Below are 22,858 nucleotides of genomic sequence, written 5' to 3' on the forward strand. Positions count from 1 at the left end.
GCATTTAATGTGTGCCCAATGACACTATTTTATAATAATGGTGAAAGTTGAAGACTACATTAAAGTAAATTAAATGGTTAGATCAAATGAAATATAAATTGAGAAGATGGCTAATAAAGAAAATAAACATGTACATACTTACTAGTCTCGCCAACAACCACCCCCCCTCGATATAGTTCAATAGGTGATTTCAAGTTGACCTTACTTTATCTTCCTGACCATACATGTACCTGGTAAGGTCATTCCTTGCCCAAGCCATTCCACTAATTGGTGCTGTGGCTAGTGTACAAAATGGCCCAACACCAAACATGGCATTACCCATGTACTATTGTATTCAATGAAAGAAGTGATACCTTCCCATGACATCTCTGTACTAGTTGGAGTAAGGATAGCAGGAGCGGTTCCATCATCATTATGTGGTGTTGTGATAGTATCATCTAGATTAAGAGATAGTTCTGCTCTTATCTTTCTCTTCTCCTTGGGTCGAGCTCCTGATGGGTCACCATGATTAGATGCTATCAAAGAGAGATCAAGCAATTACCATGATGGAAATATAAATGAGGGATTAGTATTCAAGACTTTAAAATCAGAAAGACTGCATTTTAGGGTTCTTACACATAAATACAAAGAGCATTGCACAAATTAATTGGAGGACTAAGCATAGTATAAAATCATTTCTTGTTAGTAATAAAATGTTGAAGTTACACCAAAGAATATTATTTTGCAGAGAAATTACTATTTTGCCATAGAAGAAAATTATCAAAAGTGTGTCATAACCATCAAAACTATTTGAAATCCTTTCAACAAAGAGCTTATCAAATTAAAAGATTACTATTATCTAGCAAACACCTTCATAGTATCCTATATCTAATTTCATTATTACAAACCCTGTTTAGAAAGGTATTCATTGGCAATGCTACCTGTCTTCCGTGATTGACTATGAGCCTTCTCTGCTTCAGTTTCATCTTCATCACTGATGTTCTCTAAATCAATGCTGCCCTCACTAAATACTGAGTTCACACTCTGTACACTCAGTCTATTCAATAACGTATTGGGTCTTGTCAGCTTCTTCTCACGTAAGACAACACCATCTGATGAAAGAGTGTGTTCAGCTCCATCACCAGCTTCACGTTCATCCTAGAAAACAAACATATTCGAATCAACCACAATACTATCAAATTTTGGTCCAGGGGCTCAATCAGGGATATCTGATTGTACAGATATATTTTAGATACTTTTTTGCAAGGGCACTTGTATTTTTGGGTTGTGAACATATATTTTTTCCAACCAGCAATGGTGTTATAATTTATCTTTGTAATGTATATCCATACAACTCTCTTGGGAAAATTTGGGGGCCTTGGATTGACTGGACAAATTAATTTTTTGCCGCAGGAGAGGCTTTTTCAAAGGGCATCGGCTGCACTTTCCCCAACCGCCTAGCCAGCCAGTTTTATATTTTTGCTTGTGTACCTAATCTGCTGTCATATTAACCTACTTTTGAAAACTGTAACGGCAGAAGGTTTTTTTTTAGGGGTCCAGGGGGCAAACACATTAACTCACACTTACAGCCTTAACATATATCTGGTGTTAAATCTTGTTATGGGCCTAAAGGGTCGAGTGAAGATATCACAGGCCTCCAGCCTATCATGGCTTACCTTTGGGACAGGTCTCCTATAGAAGGAATCAGATTCTTCTGATTTCTTGACTCCATCCTTGTTTCCTTGTAGTGATTGTCTAGTGTATTCATCATCTTGCCATTCATCATCTACAGACACACCTTGCATCCTCCTCATGGCTTCCTCAGAGTCTAAAGACATCTGACGGGAAGTTGGACCTTCTAACTGCATGTTCCGTCTCTCTGCCTCCTGGGAAAGGTGGATAAATCAATTGCAACATATCTGTCTATTTCCTTATACATACACATGTGTGTGTATATATATATACACACACATGTGTAAATATATATGCAAATGATACATACACATGTATATATATACTATGCAAATGATAGGATTTTATGCATGTACAATCTGTTCTTAATTAAATGAGATTCAATTCTGGCAGAAAGTTTTTGCAGGAATATTCATCTTCAGCTGAAATAAAAGAAAGATATCCAAAGATCAATCACCTTCAAAACTTATGTGTCAACCAAAAATCATCAAATATTCAATGATACAAATATAAAAACAAATTCAAACTGAAGAAAATGCGATCTGTTTTTCAGAATGGGTGAACATTTCAACATAATCACACCATACTATAATTTTAACAATACTAGTATACAAGTCTAATCTGGTATTTTTAGTAATGGGAATTAAAATACCAATTACTTTTATAATCACAAACCTCTTGTTTGGCTCTGATTGCATTGAGAATGGCCTCCTTCTCATCCCACTCCTCTTCAAGATTCTTGGTAACACTCTCATCCACTGAGATGCTCTTCTTATCAAATGGTGACATCAGAAGGAGACGATTCCCTGTATCTAATACTTCAGCCTGGTACACCAACAAAAATAAATAAAATATCAATAACAAATTACAACAAACTATACATGCAGATAATAAGATCAGACAAAATGCTGTACTGAGCCAATTTACAATCTACAATTGTAATTTGTAATTATGATTAAACAAACTGAACAATATTTGTAAAATACAGCTCTTTAATAAATAATTAGCAATTTATTATCAGATAGAGTTATATCTTGCAATTCATAGTTTTGTTCTATTGGATATCGTTAAAGATAAACCAGTTTCAAAAAGACATTAAAGAACAATAATTTAAAACATGCATATCATTAAATTTTAAGCATGCACTAGAGCATAACCATCCTTTGAATAAGCGAATCTTCATCTACATTTCATACGAAAGAAAGTCTGTTTTCCCCAAGAGATGGCTCAAGCATTTAATTTTCTTGACAAATAATTACTGAAGTCTAATGGTTTTAACTCCCGGTACATGTAAATGTTAGCTCTATCATTTTAAGAGAATAAGTGAGAAGCTCAAGTCTGAAAATTTTGTTTGGAAGACAGAAAAAGCAGCACAAACTATTCTCTTTTTTTTAAAGCATTATATGATCTAACTTTTATGATAACAAACAAGTTTGTGAAGGTTTAATTTTTCATGATTCTTAGAGAATTCCATTTGAAACGTTTGGTATGAATTGTTTATCATTGAGATATGTATAATGTAAGCAATACAACTGTGCTTTTAAGATTGTTTGATCCTCTTATGTGAAACAAATGAAAACATAATGTAAATTTATGACAAGAGAAGTGGAATTGCATATTTTGAAAGTGCTCATGGTATGTGTCACTAATGTGTGTGATCAATGGTATGAAACATGACAAACACTGCATAGCTACAATGAAAGTAATTTTTGTGTAAATTTGAGTTTCGACCAAGGTCCTGTAATACAAAGGTTAGTGATTGATCGTACGCTTGATTTTCATAATTTATTGTACATTGTAATCAATCATAAATACATTTTCTATGATTGCTAAGCTTTGTGTTACAGACCCCAAAAGACATCAATCACACAGTCATTAAAGAGAAGACATTGATACAGCATGCAAACTTTCAATCAATTTTTTATTCTTTGACAGAACAATGGGACACACAACAGGTGAAAAGAAATGGATTGGATTTTTCATTCTAAATGAGAGCTTTGCAGGAAATGGAATTTATAGAATAACCAATGTTTGAAAATAAAAGCAAATTCAAACATCTGTACTCATGCACCCAATTTAAGATTACCATGTAAGCAATCTAATTTTCAAGTACACATTTAAATAAGACTCACAGCAGTCACCAAATCGTGCAAAGGATAGAAAGTCATGCTACTAGGCACTAATGGCAAAGTGAATTTTCTTATGAAATGATGCACAAATGTACTTGCAAAACTGGTAATAACAGTCTCAATGTTTTCAAACTGTGCCAAGCAGAAATAAGCAAACTACACTGCAAGGTGAAAAACTACACCAATACTACTGAAAAGAAAATGCGCACTTTTAAGTTTGAAATGGCACACAGAAAAGAGTGAGTATTGCAAGTGTTCATTGGTTACCTCTTGGTCAGACAGACTGCCTGGAGTGCTTGTCACACTCTCAAAATCTGGTGAGAATAGGCTGACTGGTGTGTCCCCAGAGAGAATAGAACCTGGAGACATTCCTGCTGGAGTAGAGGTAGCTAGACGGCTCTTCTTGGAAGGAGAAGTGAGGAGTCCTCGCCCTGAAGCAGTCAGGAGAGGAAGCTCTGTAGGACGTGGAATTTTACTTGCTTCACCATCATCATCAGAATCAGCTAATAGATTTCCAGCAACAAGAGATTCTTCAAGGCTCACTGTTTTCTTGTAGTCTCGAGAAGATTGCATTGAAGTTGCATCAGCATTCCCTTTGTAATATGGAATACTAGCATCATCAAAATTGTCATTTTCTTCAAATACATCATCTTCTCCATCTTGTGGTACTGTTCCTTCTTGCACCATATTTTCATCCACATCCTCTTTGATGCTTGGCTCTTCATACTCAACATAATTTTCTGTTGCCTTTTTGATGATATTATTAACTAAATTCCTTGCTACCTCCTCAATATCCATACTTTCATCTTCTGAACCATGAACATTTGATTCTTCTTCAAACCCCTTGGATGGCAATGTTTCTAAATCACCTTGTTTGAGTGGCACAACAACTTCCTCTGAATTAACAATTTCTTTGTTCAAATTTTGAGTCTGGTCACTTACTGATAACTTGATGTTTGGGAGGAACTCAGAGCCTATTTCATCTTCAATGACAGCCGCGTCATATGCTGGTGACACATGTATATCAACTTGTGGAGTAACATCAGCTGACATCATTGCAATGTCATTCTCAAGTTTCTTTGATTCATCCAACAGATCAGAATACGAGACATCAAATTCATCCTCATCATTACTTAGGTGGTAAAAGTTGGTTGGATTGGTTTGTACTTCAGATGGTGTGACTGGTGCAATCAGCTCCTCAACTACTGCAGCATACCCAACTTGTTCATTTCCCTCACCTACATCTCTGCTCTCCCCTATAGATATTTCTGAATCAGAGCTATCTTCTGTCAAAAGACCAGGGGTTACTCTTACTTGCGGAACTGTCTGTGCTGCTGAAGATGAGTCATCATCAAATCTATTTTCTGCTCTATCTGTTGTGTTTTCTTCATCATCACTTTCCACATCTTCTTCATCATAACTTGAAGCATAATGTTCTGATTCCATTACATATGCTAAGGCTGTTTCTGTGACTGGCATATTTTCAACAACTGGTACAATTTCTTGAAGAGTATTGGACTGATCCTCCATGTCTGAATAAATTGAGACTGGAACAACATTTATAATGTCTCCATTTGTGTTTTGAGATTTGCTCTCTTCTCCTGTATCTTCAAGATCTTCTCCCGATTCCATGATGAAAGGCATAGCAGTTTCTCTTGGTTCTGTATATCGACAAACAAGGACTTCTGGAGCAGTTTCATCTGGATCGTTTAACTTAATATCCTCTTCAGTGTAACCGTCTTGTCCTTCAACATTATCATCTGTAATCTTTGGTTGTGCTTCTTCATCCTGAGTTACAACATGATCTATATATTCTTCTGCAGCTTGTTCAAAGATAGCACATGTTGTAGCTTCGGGAGTCTCTTCCCCTCTTCTCTCTTGAACTGGACTGTCTTCTTTAGTAGAATCTATGTCTCCACTATTAGTCATTGCAAACTGAGAAGACATCCTGTATGAGACAGCAGCATCCATGACAACTTGGTTGACATATTCTTTTGCCATTGAGCGAACAATTTCATCATCATCATCAATGATTTCAGTTTTATCTTGACTGGATTCTCCTTCCCTCTCCTCACCGATGTCATCACAGACAAGCTCTCCTTCTTGATCTGTCTTATTGCTATCTGCATCTGATAAATCTTCACCAAATGAATTTTCAAAGTACTTGTCCTGCAGGAAAACATCTTGATTCTCAAAATTTTGTGTTTCTAAACCATCTTGAATCCTTCTTATGGTACTGCAGGCTTCCATTGGAGTGCTTGAGACATCGACAACTTCTTCAGAAATTTTGTCAAGGCCGGATTTGAGAGGTGCCATTTGTGTTTCTGTAATATCCGAATCAATATCTGAAGCAAGGGGTTCCCCCCATTTTTCATAGGCTTCTTTTTGCCTGTTTTCTTCTTCAGTAAGTACTTCACCAATCTCAGAAGACATACTCCGAGCATTAAACCAGTTTTCAATAACGTATTCGGAATCCTTTCCCTCTGTTGCTTGATTACCTTTTAAACCATCACCAACCTCATTATCTTCATCAGCTTCTTCAATGTCTGAAATGATGAATCTTTCATATGGTTCTACTATAAGGTAAGACTGCCCACTTGAACCATCTGATTTTGTCTCTTGCTCACTTATTGAAACATCTGTTATACTAGCATCTGTTGCTGAAAGATCTTGGGTCCTTACTGTCTCAGTTTCAATGTCATTAGCTGGAGTGATGTCCTCTGGATCACTTTCATCTTGTACAATATCATCATTCAGGGATACTGTAATGTCATAAGAGCTACTATTATCCATTACTCCATCTCCAAGGTCTTGTGATGTATCTTGTCCACTACCATCATCTGTTATATGATTGACATCACAGATGGCACCAGCTGATATTGAAGGAGAACTCTCTACCATATTTTCCTCCTGACTACTGATGGTAATCTCTTTTTTACTTTGAGCCTCCGAAGATATGTCAGAATTCTCAACTTGAGAATCTAATTCTCCAATGTCATTACTTACATTATTCCCCGCTCTTATCTCATGAACATTAGCATCTTCTACTTCTACTTTTGGCATTGCAGACACGTCTGCAATTTCAATCATTTCATCTTCACTAGGTACATATTCATTTGTGGACATATCCTCGGCCAACATTCTAACAAGTACTTTATCTACTAAAGCTGATCTTGGCACTTTTTCTTCCGGTCTGAACTCTTCCTCATAAGCAGACTGTTGACTGTCCAGATCATCTTCCACATGATATTGGTCTCCCTTTGTAATGACCTGTTCAGGAATGCTCTCTTGCTCCTGGATAGAATTTCTTTGATCAATATCACTTGCAACAGTTTCTAAGACAATTTCTTGCTCAATGTCAGATGAATTTTCTCCACCTGAATCATCGTTGATAACATCTTTGACCATTAAATCTGGAAAGATAGCTGCTGTTGCCTCTTGTTTCTCATCCGTCCACTTGGTAGGATAAGAAAATATTTTGGCTCCTTCACCACTGATAGCCCCATTTCTATCTCCATTATCTGAAGAAATTGCCTCTTCATTTTCATGACATTCTGGTTTAAACTCTGGGTTTTCTTCTTCCAAAATTGTTTCTTTCTGTCGTTCATCCTTTTCAGCTACATCTTCTTCACTGGAGTCATTGTTGATAATGTCTTTGACCATCAAATCTGGAAAGACCATATCTGTTGTTTCTTGGTCCACATCAGTCCACTTTGTAGGATAGGAAAATGTTTCAACTTCTCCTCTGATAGAATCGTTTCCCTTTTCACTTTCAATAGATATTTTATCTCCATTTTCATTAATTTCCAAGCTGTGTTCAGGAGCAGTGACAGAGGAAGTTACTACTTCTTCTGCAATTAAATCACTCTCAACATTTTCTGTGTGGTCTTCATCCTCTTCTTCCAATAAATCATTGCTAGTTTCAAGAACAGCTTCAAAAGAAGGTAACCCTGGAGTATCAGCATTCTCATTTGGAGAAATAGATTCCTGATCTTCAGATTGATCTAACTCAGTATTATCATCAATTGTGTGCATGCTTGTGGCATTAGCTGGAGTGTTATCAGCATTAGGCATTTCTTCAGCTAAGCTTTCAGAATCCATGCTGGCATGCATTGTTTCAATTACTTTCCTATCCTTTACAATGAATTCACTTTGTCCCTGATTACTGTAAGTCCCATCCCATGAAGGTTTATTACTGTTTCTTTCTAGCATATCTCCATCATTAAATGTCTCAAGATGCACATTATCAATTTCATGCTCTTTCTCACGAACATGCAACTCTTCTGACCCCCCTGATTCTGATGACTTATCAAGGACATTGTCATCCATTTGCCTACCAGCATATCCTATGTTTTCATGTGCAATGTCATCTGAGATTGTTTCTGAAATGATAACCTGATCTTCTCCAAATTCCTTACTATTTTCCTTCCCTTCTTCCCTACTTTCAACATCTAACGTGTTAATCTCAGATTGTGTTTTCTGGACAGTTTGATCACTTATATCAGTAACCCCAGGATATTTCATTTCATTCCAGAGAGCTTTTTCTTCACATTGCACATCAGGGAGTGTCTCTGAATTATCTGAATACTTTGCTAATGGGGCTCCATCAAAATGCTGAACCTCTTCATTGATTTGGACTTCAGGGGGGCTTTCATTGGACTGATCTGTAACTTTGGCAATTTCAATATCCTTGTTTTCTTCATTTGATATGGGTTCTGTATCTTCCTCGATTTCTTCATCTTTGTCATCACTGATAACATCATATGTTTTATTTGTAGCACTTGGAGCAATTTCTTCTTCTATTTCCTCTATGGCATCCATGATATCATCACCATGACCTGCATCTGACCCATTTTCTTTATCTGAAACCAACAGAGTAACACCAGAACCATTATTACCAACAGACTCAACAGCCCCAAGATCACCAGACATTACAGTAGGTGAAACAGCAGCATTCTCATCATGGCCTGGAAATTCTTCTTCCCAGTCCTCATCTTCACTGTAGCTTTCATGGCTATATTGGTTTTTATCATCCTGCCCTGACAGCTGTTCTGTTGAATCTTCGTATACACCCTCAATAGTTGTTTTTGACACCTCTTCAGGTATCTCTGTTTCTTCCAGTAGAGGTGACAAAGGTGTTCCTGTTGTTGTACATGGTTTGTTGATTGTTAATGTGTCATTGACAGTATACTCTTCAGTGGAAAGTTCAACCTTGATGTCATTTGGAGACCAATCATTCTCAACATCAATAATTCCATCTTCATCGACTGAGGTCTGATCTCGAGATTCTTCATCATCACTTTCTGAGGATAGCTGACTCCCAAAAGTTCCCTTAGCAACATCATTTTCCTCATCATCACTGCCTTGTGGAGAGGAATGCTCTGCACTGCCTATGTTTTGAAAGAAATCATCTCTCATATCAGACTTCGTGGACATCAGAAGATCTGGAGTACTCATCATACTTTCACCTTCTTCAAAGGTAATATCTTCAGCAAGAACTTCACCAACATTGTCATCATTGTCTCCTTCTTTAAACCCACTTTCTTCATCTTCAATAATATCCACCAGATCTTCGACATCTCTTGAGATTTCATCTTCTCGTACTGAAACTGCAACATCTTCTGTAATGATTGCTTGATCATCCCTATCTTCAAATATCACATCTCTCTTTTCTAAACCATCATGATCACCTGTTTCATCATCATATTGAGAGTTTGACAGATTAAGCTCATCAGGAACTGGAGCTTGAACCTCTGCACCGAGACCAGGAAAAAAATCATATCCTTCATCATTTGACACAATATCTGGTATTTTGCTAACATAATTGTTCCCAAGAATATTTTCATCTGGTTCTTCAACCATTGCATTAGTGATTATATCAACACTGTTAATTTCTACTTTATTTTTGGCAAGATTAATGCTGCCATGTTCATTCTGGGGATAAGAGGACTGATCTAGAAGATCACCCGTCATAGAGTCTGCTCTGTCATTCATGTTGTTACTCATACCACTTGAAGACACTGAAACTGATCCATCAGCATGGGTCATCCCTTTGGCTTCATTAAGCATGTCATCAGCAAGCATTTTGGCAACATGGTTATCTTCATTTGTTCTTATCCTGTCAAACATGTATTCAGTTTCTATAGCTTGGATATAAACCAATGGATCAGTATTTGTTTCCATGATTTTAGGCCTGCAATCAGATATTGCATGACTGTAGACATTATTGTCCTCTCTGTCATCAACCACATCATCTCTGGGTTGGTATGTGTTGATATCTACACAATTTTCAACCATATTCTTGGCAAGCATATCAGCAACATAATTCACATTTCCTTCGCTGTCCTCTACACCATCATTGTCAATTCCTTGTGCGCTTCCCACATTTTCAATCTGCATGACAGGTGAAGCCCCATGAACAACACTAACTTCAGGGAGACTACTTTCTTCAATTACATTGTCACAACCTTCAAGCGCATGATCTGAAGCAACTGCCACATCCACATTGTCCTTAAAATCATAAGATTGCTCATCACTGTGAATGGGTGGGGTATCTAGTTTGGAAGCAGACTCTGATAGACCAATGCCTGCACCAAAGATCTTCTCAGCAACATGATTTTGATTGTCATTCTTCTTCTCAAGCAGACGTTTTGTTTCATTTGCTTGTATGATGACAAGAGGGTCAGAATTTGGTTCAAAGATTGAAGGTGTGTAAACAATTTTTGAAGAATTATATTCAGGAGAATGTTGAACATCATTTTCACCATCAGAACATACCCTATTACCAGAATTGATTATATTGATGTCAACTGCATTATCCACCAAATTGCTATTGAGAATATCCCCAATGTAGTTAACAGCTTCCCTGTTGAACAAAGAAGTGTTACTCACATCCATATCCCTATCCCTAGTTTCACTCTTGTCTTCTGATCTGATATTATCAATATCACTTTCATCATGAAAAGTAAACACATTTGATACTTCATGACCTTCAACCAATTCTTCTGCAATGATTTCTCTTTCTCCAACACCACTATCTTCAAACTTAGTTTCAGCATTCTCTTCACCTGGAGTACCTTCTTTGCTACCACTGCTTCCATCCAATTGTTCAGGTAATTGATTTTCAGTAGGGAACACATCATCATCTTCTTCAAAATCATCTTCACAGTCTACATCAGCTTCACCCTGTAATTCTTCCAGATTGGAAAATCTTGCAGACAACTCTCTTTCAGTCAGTTCTTGGCTGAAGCTCCTATCTTCTTCCTCAGCCACACTTGATTCACTAAAAGAATTTCTTGGGGTCTTAGGGAGAGATACAACTTCCTCTTCTATCTCCTGCAATGCCCCTTGTAATTCATCAAGGAAAGAATCAGCATCCACTTCTTGTTCATTTGAATGGATTTGATCATTCAGTGATATGGGTAAAGGATCAACTTCATGAAGTACAGGCGAATCAGATGGAGGAAAACTCTGATTTTTCTCAAAAGGACTCATCCCAAATGGATCGATATTCATTTGATTTTTGGTTTCATTCACTGCAGGATATCGAGTATCATCCACTATACTGGTGGGTTCTGGATCTACTTGTACTTCATTTGACACAGCAATCTGTCCAATAAACTCTTTCATACCAAATGGATCTAGGCCACTCTGAATGTCTGCTGTGTTCTCATGAGAACCACCACCAAACGGATTTGCTTTGTTCGAATATGAATTATCTGCTGTATCATCTGTATCAAGTTTATGTAAACTTGACTCATCTACAGGAAATGAAATACTATGTATATCTTCAGAACCAATGTTACCTTCAACAGTACCCTCCATAGAGGCATGGTCAGAAGTATTGGACTGCTCTTCAATACCTATTGCATCTTCAGTGACAGGCTCTTCCTGAGGCAACTTGGACATGTCAAGTTCAACCTCTTCTGGTGAAGTTTGTCTATGAGCACGATCCAGTGAACTTAACTCATCATCATAATTGACTTCTGCAGGAGTGCTGGCTATTGCATCAGGGGGGTCAATTCCTGCTGACTCACTCATACTAACCACACCAAGATCATCATCAAACCCTCTAGAATTTTCTGTAGCTTTACCTTCAATCTTCATTTGATCAAGACTGCCACAAGTTTCAATATTGAATGGGTCCATACCAAAAGGGTCATCTAATTGAAATTGGTCGCTAGGCTTCTGTTCACTCAATTGAGATGATGGAACTTGGTCAGGATCTTCATCTGGTGACCCAATATCAACAATCTCTCCAACTTCTTTATGCAAGTCTTCCTTTGGATCTGAAATCTCTAAATTCACTTCACTGCCCATATCAAGCTCTGTTAAAACAAAATCTTCTACAGGAAATGAAATACTATGTATATCTTCAGAACCAATGTTACCTTCAACAGCACCCTCCATAGAGGCATGGTCAGAAGTATTGGACTGCTCTTCAATACCTATTGCATCTTCAGTGACAGGCTCTTCCTGAGGCAACTTGGACATGCCAAGTTCAACCTCTTCTGGTGAAGTTTGTCTTTGAGCACGATCCAGTGAACTTAACTCATCATCAGAATTGACTTCTGCAGGAGTGCTGGCTATTGCATCAGGGGGATCAATAGCTGCTGACTCACTCATACTAACCACACCAAGATCATCATCAAACCCTCTAGAATTCTCTGTAGCTTTACCTTCAATCTTCATTTGATCAAGACTGCCATAAGTCTCAATATTGAATGGATCCATACCAAAAGGGTTATCTGATTGAAATTGGTCACTTGGCTTCTGTTCACTCACTTGAGATGATGGAACTTGGTCAGAGTTTTCATCTGGTGACCCAATATCAACAATCTCTCCAACTTCTTTATGCAAGTCTTTCTTTGGATCTGAAATCTCTAAATTCACGTCACTGCCCATATCAAGCTCTGTTAAAACAAAAACTTCTACAGGTAATGGTGTATCTTGCATATCTTCAGAACCAAAGTTTCCTTCATCAATACCCTCCACAGAGGCAAGATCAGTAGTATTGGACTGCTCTTCAATACCTATTGCATCTTTAATGACAGGCTCTTCCTCAGGCAAGTTGGACACATCAAGTTCACCTTCTTCTGGTGAAGTTTGTCTTTGAGCACTATCCAGTAAACTTAACTCATCATCAGGGTGATCAATAGCTGATTCACTCATTTTAACCAAACCAACATCAGCATAAGACCCTATAGAATTCTCTATAGCTTCACTTTCAATCTTGATTTGATGAAGACTGACAGAAGGTGTTTCAACGCTGAATGGATCCATACCAAAAGGGTCATCTCTTTGAACTTGATCACTTGGCTGCTGTGTACTAGTTTGAGACAAAGAAAAGGGGTCAGAATCTTCAACTAGTGATTTGACGTTAACAATTTCATGTTGTTCTTCATGGATGTCTTGGGACTCAGTAATGGTTAGACAAGAATCTGAAATTGAAATAGAATTTTCATCTGCACTCAATGAACCATCAGGTACCTGTGCTAAAGAGTCACTGAAGCTAATAGATGGATCAGATTTTGTCATGGACAGGTCAAATTGGTCATTAAGGGAATCAGACATTAGATCATCCACACTCTCTCTTGATTCAAAATGTGAAGATTTGTCTATTGTTGAAACTGGATAGTCTGCAAAGGAAGGAAGGTCATTTGAAAATGAAATGGGGTCTAGAAATGAACCAAGGAGATCTTCTGTGTGTTGGGCATATGGACTTTGAGGAGATTCTGCTGATTTAGAATGGTCTGGACTATCTGGAGTGATAGGATCTAGATCAAGGAGGCTTGGAGATGGACCCGAATCGTTACTAAAAGGGTTGCCCGGGGTAGGAATTGGATCTGATGTGGGAATTAATAGATTATCACTGTTTGAGAATGGATCAGTATTCAAGTCAAAGGGATTGGAAGAATTTGAATGTGAGACTTGCCGAGGAGTAATTCCACTAGAAAATGGGTCTAGTGATAAGCCAAATGGATCGTTCACATTATCAATGTTATGTTTGGGGTCATGTAGGTTATTTCCTATAAGAGATAGTGGGTCAAAAGGATCATCCCCTCCCTCATCTATTCTCCCTGTTGTTACACTAAATGGGTTCCCTCCCAGGAGATCTGTGTTTTCTGATCCCCCAAATGGATTAGCTGAGCTTGATCTCATTCCAGGATCTATTCCCATTAAGTGATCACTTGTTTCAATCTTAACATTCCCTCTATCAATATCATGCAGTGTTTCTGGGTCAGGTCCTTCCCAGTCATCAGGCATTACCTTCCCATTCTGTTGTCCTTCTTCGGCCATATTATTTGCATTATTCACATTGCTTGACAGTTCTTCCACATTCTCTTCAGGTCCATTTTCCCCATGTTCGTCATCTTCCTCATGATCACTATTGTTATCAAGCGTTCTTATAATGTCTCCTACAAGTGGTAATACAACTTTTCTCGATGCTTTCCTGTTGTGTTGGTCAAAGGCACTTAAATTTGAAACACTGGAGTCTATTCTTTGAAGTTCCAGCACAGACCCTTGTAGTCTTTCTTCCATCATTGCCCTAAGACTTTGATCCACTGAGTAGATTGCTAATTGTCTGGTGCCCTCAAGGTCAATTGTCATGATAATGTTCATATCCAGAAATCTATGCTCACAAAAGTTCTTCAGACTGGTCTCCAAGTCCTGCCTGTCTAAGACATCCTGTAAACAATGGAAAGCATAACTGACTGTAAACATAGTAAACATATCAATATAATTTGTTTTCAACAAATTCAATTTGCAAAAATGTATATATGAAAAGTTCTATTCTGCATGTATCAAGATCATTTATATATCCTGTAGCACAAATGCAATCGTATGCCCTAATGTGGAACGGATATACACCTAATAGCACTTTTTAAATCAAGTGTAATATCAACACTCATGTAAATGTATTTCTGAATGACAAGCAGAAAAATTCATGGATGACAAAAGGTATAAAAAAGAAAACAATGACTTTTCACTGGGCAAAATGGTATATTAATCTTTGTAGTTTCAATTTCATAATAAATTTAATGATCATTGAGAGTATAGCCAAAGGAAAGACACTACAAACATGTATTAGTATCCAATTCGTATATCGCTTCAATTTATTTAATGTTCCCACAGCCTTACAAGTGTATCAACGCAATATAAGGAAATCAATAAATCCAGGCATATCTGAGTCTCCTTGCTCGCATGTTTATACAACATCTGTCAAAATGCAATTAACTCTCATCATTCTCATTGCATCAGCAACATGTTCAGAGTTCATAATAAATGTATAGACATATAACACATAAAACTGTGTACTAACATTTTTTGGGGAGAATTTTCTACTCTCTGGTTTTCAGTAAACACATAGTTTTATGAAAGTTTAAGTCTTTTAATTCATAAATTCTTTTACAAATGGTACAATTTTTTTCCTGCTGTATATTGTTCATGTACATATTGACATTTATTCTCATGAGTTTATAGTCAGAACAAAGTAATCATGTCGCATGGCTTATTGGACACTAGATTATTTTGGAAATGTCACTTAAAACGCACGTTAATCTTAACATAATGATACATGAAGTCTATAAAAAAAGGTGGTGCTTTTTCTATGCAGTAATACTCTCATTGCCCAAACAGTGTTGAAATTCTACCATTCAAAATTTCATGGTATGTCAAGGCATACGGTTTCACCTATCTGATCCATTAATGAATGCATGATAGTGACTCACTTGAAGAGGTAATGTGACTGAACTGAACCCTACTTTGCATGATGTACTTGATGTAGACTTGAAATCTTTCCTCAGTATCTGTGCTGTGGTTAGACCTGAAAATAGAAATGGAGATCAGAGGATGATAATAAAAGGAGAGCAAAGAGTACACTACATAATCAAAGCCATGTAAATTCATAGTCAACCAAATCCTGCATAAGGCTGAATTAATTACGGCCAGGCACACAAATATTGTTTGGTGAATAATGAATGGCTTCTCAATACAAATATCTAGTACACATGTGCAGTAAATACATTGTATCATATGAGGCAAGAAAATTTTTATAAAATATATACATTTTTTTTTTTTTTTTTGGGGGGGGGCCTACTTTTCAAAACTTACTGCCTAAGTCTGCAACATTACAACATAGGGGGGAGAGAATCACCCCATACACATACAGGAAACAGGAATGAGAATCACATTAATAATACATGATTGATAAGAACAAATCTTGGTAAATCTTGGTTTAACAATCCTTGAAAGAAATATACATGTACTTGTATCTTCCTACGTTTGGAGACATATAACTTTGGATTCCAAAAGAATATATATTTCCTTTCTCAAATAGCAATATCAGATGAGCTAAACTTAAAAAAAAATTAAAAAAAATTATAACAATAAATAGTAAAATACATAACATACATGTAGAGTGTGAAGCCCACTGCCTTATCATGCTGTTCATTTGCATATGTTATTGAGATCAAATATTCAATGAGCAAAATATTAAATTTAATCTTCACTTTAAACTGCATAAATGTATTTGGAATTCTGCCATGTATGCACTTTCCTCAAAGCCAAATATGGATGAATACATGAGTCCTTAAAGCTGAAAAGTTCATGTTTACATGTATTAGTGTACAGAAAATATGAAGGCCACCAACTTGGCAAATGTTTCAAACTTGACTTAATTTGGGGATTGTGAATTCATCACCGAGTTCACAATCCTACACTAAATGAACATGTAAGATGTATGTTCTACTTTTAATACTGCAGTTGAGTATTTATAAATGCCATCAGTAATGGTGTCCTTACAGTGCTTGATACAGACTTACAAAAGTATCATTACATAAAATCATTGCTTCCTTATCTGTAAATAGTTAACCTAAATCTAGATATATCAGAGAAGAATCATTAATGTGCAGCATCAGGGCCACAGTTCAACATTTAGCATGGGCACTGATAAGCCTGGCTTGTGACTCATAGATCACATATCGATGTGGTGCTCTAATGTGAAGACCTAACCCAGACACCCCCCCCCCCCCTCCATTCAGCCCCACTCCCTCACTTAACCACCAAGAACATTTAACATGTAATATCATTTTGCAATCATCCAATTGAAAATGTTTATGGAAGTGAAATGAATGTGCAAACAGATGTATGAAGTAATTCAGTAGTTTGAGGTTATTAACATTCTTGTTTGTTGATAAATGAATCTACAGGAATTAATATATATTGAGATCAATCTGGATGGATTTATAATCTACTCAGAAATGCAGCATGTGCATCATTTTAAATAAAGATATACATACTGTTGTCCAATAGAGACATGAATTCAACTTACTGTACTTGTTATAGCAATGAATTTTTGAGAATATAAAATCAAGGAAATATCAGTGTTGTCACTATAGTGGTCAGCAACACCCAAAATGGCAGTACTAATTTCATTGCAATGAGTTCTTATTCTATTTTTCTTTTTTAGTTTGATTGTATACAGCCTATGTTCTTGACTGAAAACAAAATAAAGTTGAATTTAAAAAGCAGATTGTAAAATACAAAAACATATGAGTGTTTCTCATGACCAGTAGAATGTCACAATCATATCACAACCTGTCTCTTTTGATATTTGTTCATTTCCTTCCCGGTAGGTTAGTAACAGTTTAAATCAACCTCAATTTCAGGCCACTGCCGGTTCATTGAAAGGATGACTCTGCGAATACTACTTAGTAAAAATAGCAAATGCAGCGAAACTGGTCTAATGGCTTAATGTGTTAAGCAGCCAGGTAATAAACAAAGCCCAAAAAATGAAATAAGAGTCAAACAGATCTGTCAAAAATGACATCACAGTATTAAACAAGGTTGATGAATGACAACATTTGTTGTTGTTTTTTGCTCAATCTCAAAGAACATCAATGATCTTGTGAAGTATTGATACATTTTATTTCTGTGCTCTGATTTCAGTACATACACCCCATCCCTCCCCCAAGAAAAAAAAACTATTAAGGAAATTGAAAGAACTGAAGTATTTTGAGGGATAAAATAAAGAATTTTGGGAACCCCCCCCCCCCCCGTATTTTCAGCTTTCCTGTCATCAGGTGTGTTTATGCTTCCATTGCGGAGACAGAATCAGCATTTTTAAATGACAGTTCAGATCGCCGATCGTAATCATGGTTCTGGGAGTGCTGTTTATGCTTTGTTTTTCAGAGGCGAAATCGCAATTTGCAACTGGCTTCGAATCAGTGAGGTGAAATTGGGCGTGTCATTTTTCGAAAGTTTTTTTTTTAGTGTTGTTATGGTAAACTATTTTTAAAATTTGAACGATTTCCGATCTTTAAGTAATTGCATGGAGCTACTTGACATGGCCATACAATTTCCACCATGATGAGGATAATAATAAGACAAAATATAGAATATTCAAGTACACGTTTAATAAAACATCTATTTGTTAATGCTACGGGGGCTTCTGGCTCAGTGATGTCTCCTCACCATAACTCATGCTCCGGGTTAAATCCCTCAACTTACATCATGATGACAAATTATTTAGTGATATTACACACAGTATGCGAATGTACAACTGCATTGGTCATGATTGGAACCAAGGAGATGAGAGGTGTATGTAATTCCGTGGAGGTACATGTAAGTCCCTATTAGAACCATGCGACTGTATTTGCCCATGGATTTTCATCTCATCGGAAGCATGTACAAAATGACGTCATTTAACACATTTACGATCATGGTTCTTTTTATACTTCACCAGAAACCCTGATTCTGGTTAAATATTTTGAAGCGTACATGTATCTTTTTGTGAGTTTAAATGAAAGTAAGCATGGACGCAACCAAGTTTTGGACTAATCACGTATGAAAACAATGATTCTTGCCTGAAAAAGGGAAACATAAACACGCCCATAGACATGTGTATTTGGGGTAAACAAGAGGAAAAATTCCAGCAGAACTTTCATCAAACAATAATATAAAATCCACCCAAAAAGGAATGGTTAACATCAGTGCTGAATATGTCAGTAGTCTTGTACAATGCATGTACCGGTATCTCAAGCATTTAAAGGCTTTAAAGTTTAAATAAATGCATATATATGTAGGGGAACTACATAAAAGATTTTGAATAAAAAATGAAGACATATTACACATATTGGTGTTATCTTCCAATTTACAAAAATCAAATCAGCTATAATTTTGCCTGCATGTCTAAAATTGTAATGTGACATTTACCCCACATATTTACAGTCACAATGACCACAATCTAAGGAATAAAGATATTAGTTATGATGTATGCACAAACGGATCAAATAGTCTTTGCTATCTTTGTCAGAGACTGACATCTGAATTTAAATGAGTGGCAAATAAGAACAACAACAATAATAATAATATCAATAACTAAAATAATGATAGCAGTAATAACAATGATAACAACAACAACAACAAGTTCAATAGAAAACTCGGCATTTATATACCCCTTACCCTGCTATCTACAAATATAATATGATCATAAACTACTGCACATAAATGAGCACTGCTTACTGTGTACATTCACACATGTAGAGCTCCCGGCTAGAGTAGAGCTGTGATATATTTTAAACTGGTACTGCAATAATCAATTATTCAATTCATGACATAATATCATAATTCTTCAAGTCACAAATATTTTCAGCAGTGCACATTTTTTGAATTTGTTGCTCCCCTTTTTTAAATAATTAGTAAAAATCTCTTTGTCTATTCACTGCAACTGTACGGAACCAATTTACATAAAAAATATATTGAATATCATGCTTTGTACATCCTTGAAACTGATGCTGTTATTATACACTGTACATGTTTAATTTTTACCAATAGTTTGGTTGATTTGGTTAACCACTGGCAAGGCCAGGTCCTCATATTATGTACTAATGAACATTATATTTCTATTCTAATTTAAGATAAAAAGTAAGGTGTAGAGAAAGACTCACATTTTTTAAAAAGGAAATGACAAGAACATCAGGAGGATTGACACTATCAAATACCAAATCCAAGTTTCATGCAAGCATACATGTAACTAATTGAACAGAATATTTACATACTGTACATTATTGAAAAAGGAGATTTTTTTTTGTTTATTGAAAAGTTCAAAGTACATACATACTAAATGAACACCTAATTTACATTATTTTACTACTTTAAAAAAATATGTAAAGAGGTGGCAATTTCACAAATTGATTCAGACAGTAATAATCCTAAAAATATTGAGATTTTTCTCTATAACAAAACCTTCTTGTATTTTATTTACATGTATAACATGTATGAGTAAACAGGTTTATGTTGTTTTTTTTTTGGGGGGGGTGAACATTCAGATGGTTGGAATGTCTATGGGAACAGAAGATCCCTCTACCTTTCTTGCTTCACTGCTTACATCTGATGAAGAGATTACGTACTAGGTTGAATGAAGAGTGAAAATTAACACTCTTATGATTTCAAGCTGCACTTGACTACCGTATCACTTTCACTCAATGTGCTTAGCTATTGGGTCAAATAAAGAACACAGTTGATCAAGTTCAGTAGTACATGTACAGAATCATTTACATGTACATGTATACTACAAAATAATCATTCGGAATACCAGTGCTTTGGCACGCCACATGAGGTGGTATTGTTTTTGTAAAATTATTACTTCAAACCAATTGTGAAAAATAAATTTCCTGATATTTTATAAGGATAAATTCATGAAAACAAAATAATGACTTTGGCGAACTTGTGATTTCCTATCTGTTCTAAGCTATCATAGATTTACTTCACATGAGGCCTATATTTACGTAGGTGTCTGACGGACCTATTCAAATGATACTGAGTACGTGTACATGTAGGTGCCATTTGATGTGTATTTGGCATGGAAAGGACTTTTATCTCTCAACAGTATATGATCCAACACAGATGCATAAAGATGAAAGATCTAATAAATACTGCAAACTGAAGGAATTTCAGACAGGAGTTTCAAAATCAAGTTTAAGACCACATTGGAAGTGAAAACAATATTCAGAAAGCTGAGAACAATACAACAATGAAAATATAATAAATTTTCACTGCTTTCACCAGAGCTAGGTCTTTTGCTTTTAAAACACTTGTGATTCTGAATAATGTGCTTCATTTAGCTTCTCAACAACCTAAATTATATGACATCATCATACATGTATGTGGTCGGAGTTACAATTATATATATCTTTGTATATAGACAAGATTTATTATTTTATTGTTTTCCAAATTACAAATTGGAGATTTTTAAGAACAATACACACAGAAAAAACATAAATATTATATTTCATACTTATATTACTCAAGCTCTATTAGTTCAGTAACTATGGTCAAGTTTGATATTACCTGACAGTTGTAGCCAAATATGGGGCAACTAAAAATATCAACAACAACAAATTTAAATGGTGCAAAGCTGTGGGTTAATCAAAGTCTAAGCACTACATATTCCAAAGACATTTTCCTTTGCATATCATTTGAAAATATTTGAATGAAAAAACTTGGGGAAAAGTATTTGCTTTAAGGCATGCCCCATGCTGTGGAAAAGACTTCCGGAAGACATCGGAAATTGTATCTCTGTTGAGTGCTTCAAAAATGTTCTTAAAAAATTACATTTACTTCTTAATTCTTTATGCAAATTAAGCAGTCTTCAGATTGGAATTGGTGTTTATAGAATTTATCATTAATTTGTAAACTGGTACGTAAGAAAATAAATCAAACTTTTCTGCATGCAAATGCATTTGTCCATAAATACAGTATAAGATAATTTTTGCCGATGAATAGCACAATGATACCCATTTTTTATTAACATGTACATGGATGTGAATCAGAACATTTCCAGAAGAAAAATCTGACTGGTAAGCTGTACAAATGTATATGAAACTTTTTTTTTTTTTTTTTGTAGCATATTAGCTTTCCATTAGAGTATAATTTGTCAATTCAATTGTTCACTTCCAATAAAAAGATCTTCAGGATTTACAATGTTCTCCACAGTAAGGGGTTTAATATGTGCAGTGTAAATGGAGATTTAATATGCGATAAAATGTGTAGTGAGCAGGTTAGTTCATGCACGTTTCTATTAGGAAATTCTGAATCAATTTCAGACTAAGAATACATTCCTGTATAAACCCTTCCCTTTCCCAATAATTCACCTTGGCTTGCTCTACCTCCTTCTCCCTTTCACACTACACAGATAAATGTGCTTGAAAGTACAGATCTGTAATCAATTTATTACCTATAATCACTTAATAATCTTTTAATTGCAAAACTTAGATTGATAACATACAGCATATTATATAAAGTGACATCTTGCATCAATATTGCACCATAGAAGTAAAAAGGACCTCCATGATTGCACGTACACATAGAGCAATCAATAATAACAGAAGCGTTTCAGAAGTAGCCCTGTGCTTTATATGCATTTGGATTTAAAGCTAATCATGTTCACAATTAACTGTAAATTATAGCACCACTATAAAACCCAAACAAGCAAAGAAAGCAAGATACTGTATGTAGTATTCAATAAAAAACCGTCATTCATTAATAGCTTTGTGCCATTATATGTTAGTGATTTCAATGTAAATTTGCTTTTTACATGCAGTTTCCAAGGAGACTTGTATTGACAAGTCATTACTTTGGGTTGAGCTCTGTACATTATAGAGAGACACTGTAATCTGCATGCACAAGCATTCATGTAGAATTCTTTCATACTGGTGAAAACTAAATTGTTGAAAGTGTTTCAGACCTTTTAATTTTCATAAATCAAATATTGTTTATTTTCAAAGTTTGAATTCAAACTTTGAAAATAAGCAATAATATCTGGAGTGAACTGACTTTGGGTAAAGTTTACAAAACGTTCGGGGGGGCGACCGCCCCCACCGCCCCCCCTGGCTACGCGCCTGCTCACTACCTTCCTAAAACTAGTTTACTGGAAATTAGTTTAGTGGAAACTAGTTTAACGAGTAGTGAGAGCAATCAACGCGATCTTCCAAACCGGTTCAGAAAACCACCTCGCAATGCAGTTTTCAAGATCGCTTTGCCTCATTAAACTGGTT

The 22,858-nt window shown here is 35.9% G+C and overlaps 1 protein-coding gene across 2 annotated transcripts in view; it reads right to left on the minus strand.

The window, feature by feature from the left end:
* Positions 1-22,858, minus strand: part of LOC129255418 (uncharacterized) — a 43,266-nt gene that overhangs the window by 17,756 nt on the left and 2,652 nt on the right. For both annotated transcript variants that reach the window (XM_054893771.2, XM_064097549.1), the window contains exons 2-7: positions 15,533-15,627; positions 4,068-14,489; positions 2,347-2,496; positions 1,656-1,865; positions 921-1,137; positions 354-515 (exon numbers count right to left, since the gene is read on the minus strand). In XM_054893771.2, coding sequence (XP_054749746.2) covers positions 354-515; positions 921-1,137; positions 1,656-1,865; positions 2,347-2,496; positions 4,068-14,489; positions 15,533-15,627 — 11,256 coding nt within the window. The remainder of the gene's footprint in view (positions 1-353; positions 516-920; positions 1,138-1,655; positions 1,866-2,346; positions 2,497-4,067; positions 14,490-15,532; positions 15,628-22,858) is intronic.

This window comes from Lytechinus pictus, chromosome 3, assembly GCF_037042905.1.
Source record: "Lytechinus pictus isolate F3 Inbred chromosome 3, Lp3.0, whole genome shotgun sequence".
Lineage (NCBI taxonomy): Eukaryota > Metazoa > Echinodermata > Echinoidea > Temnopleuroida > Toxopneustidae > Lytechinus > Lytechinus pictus.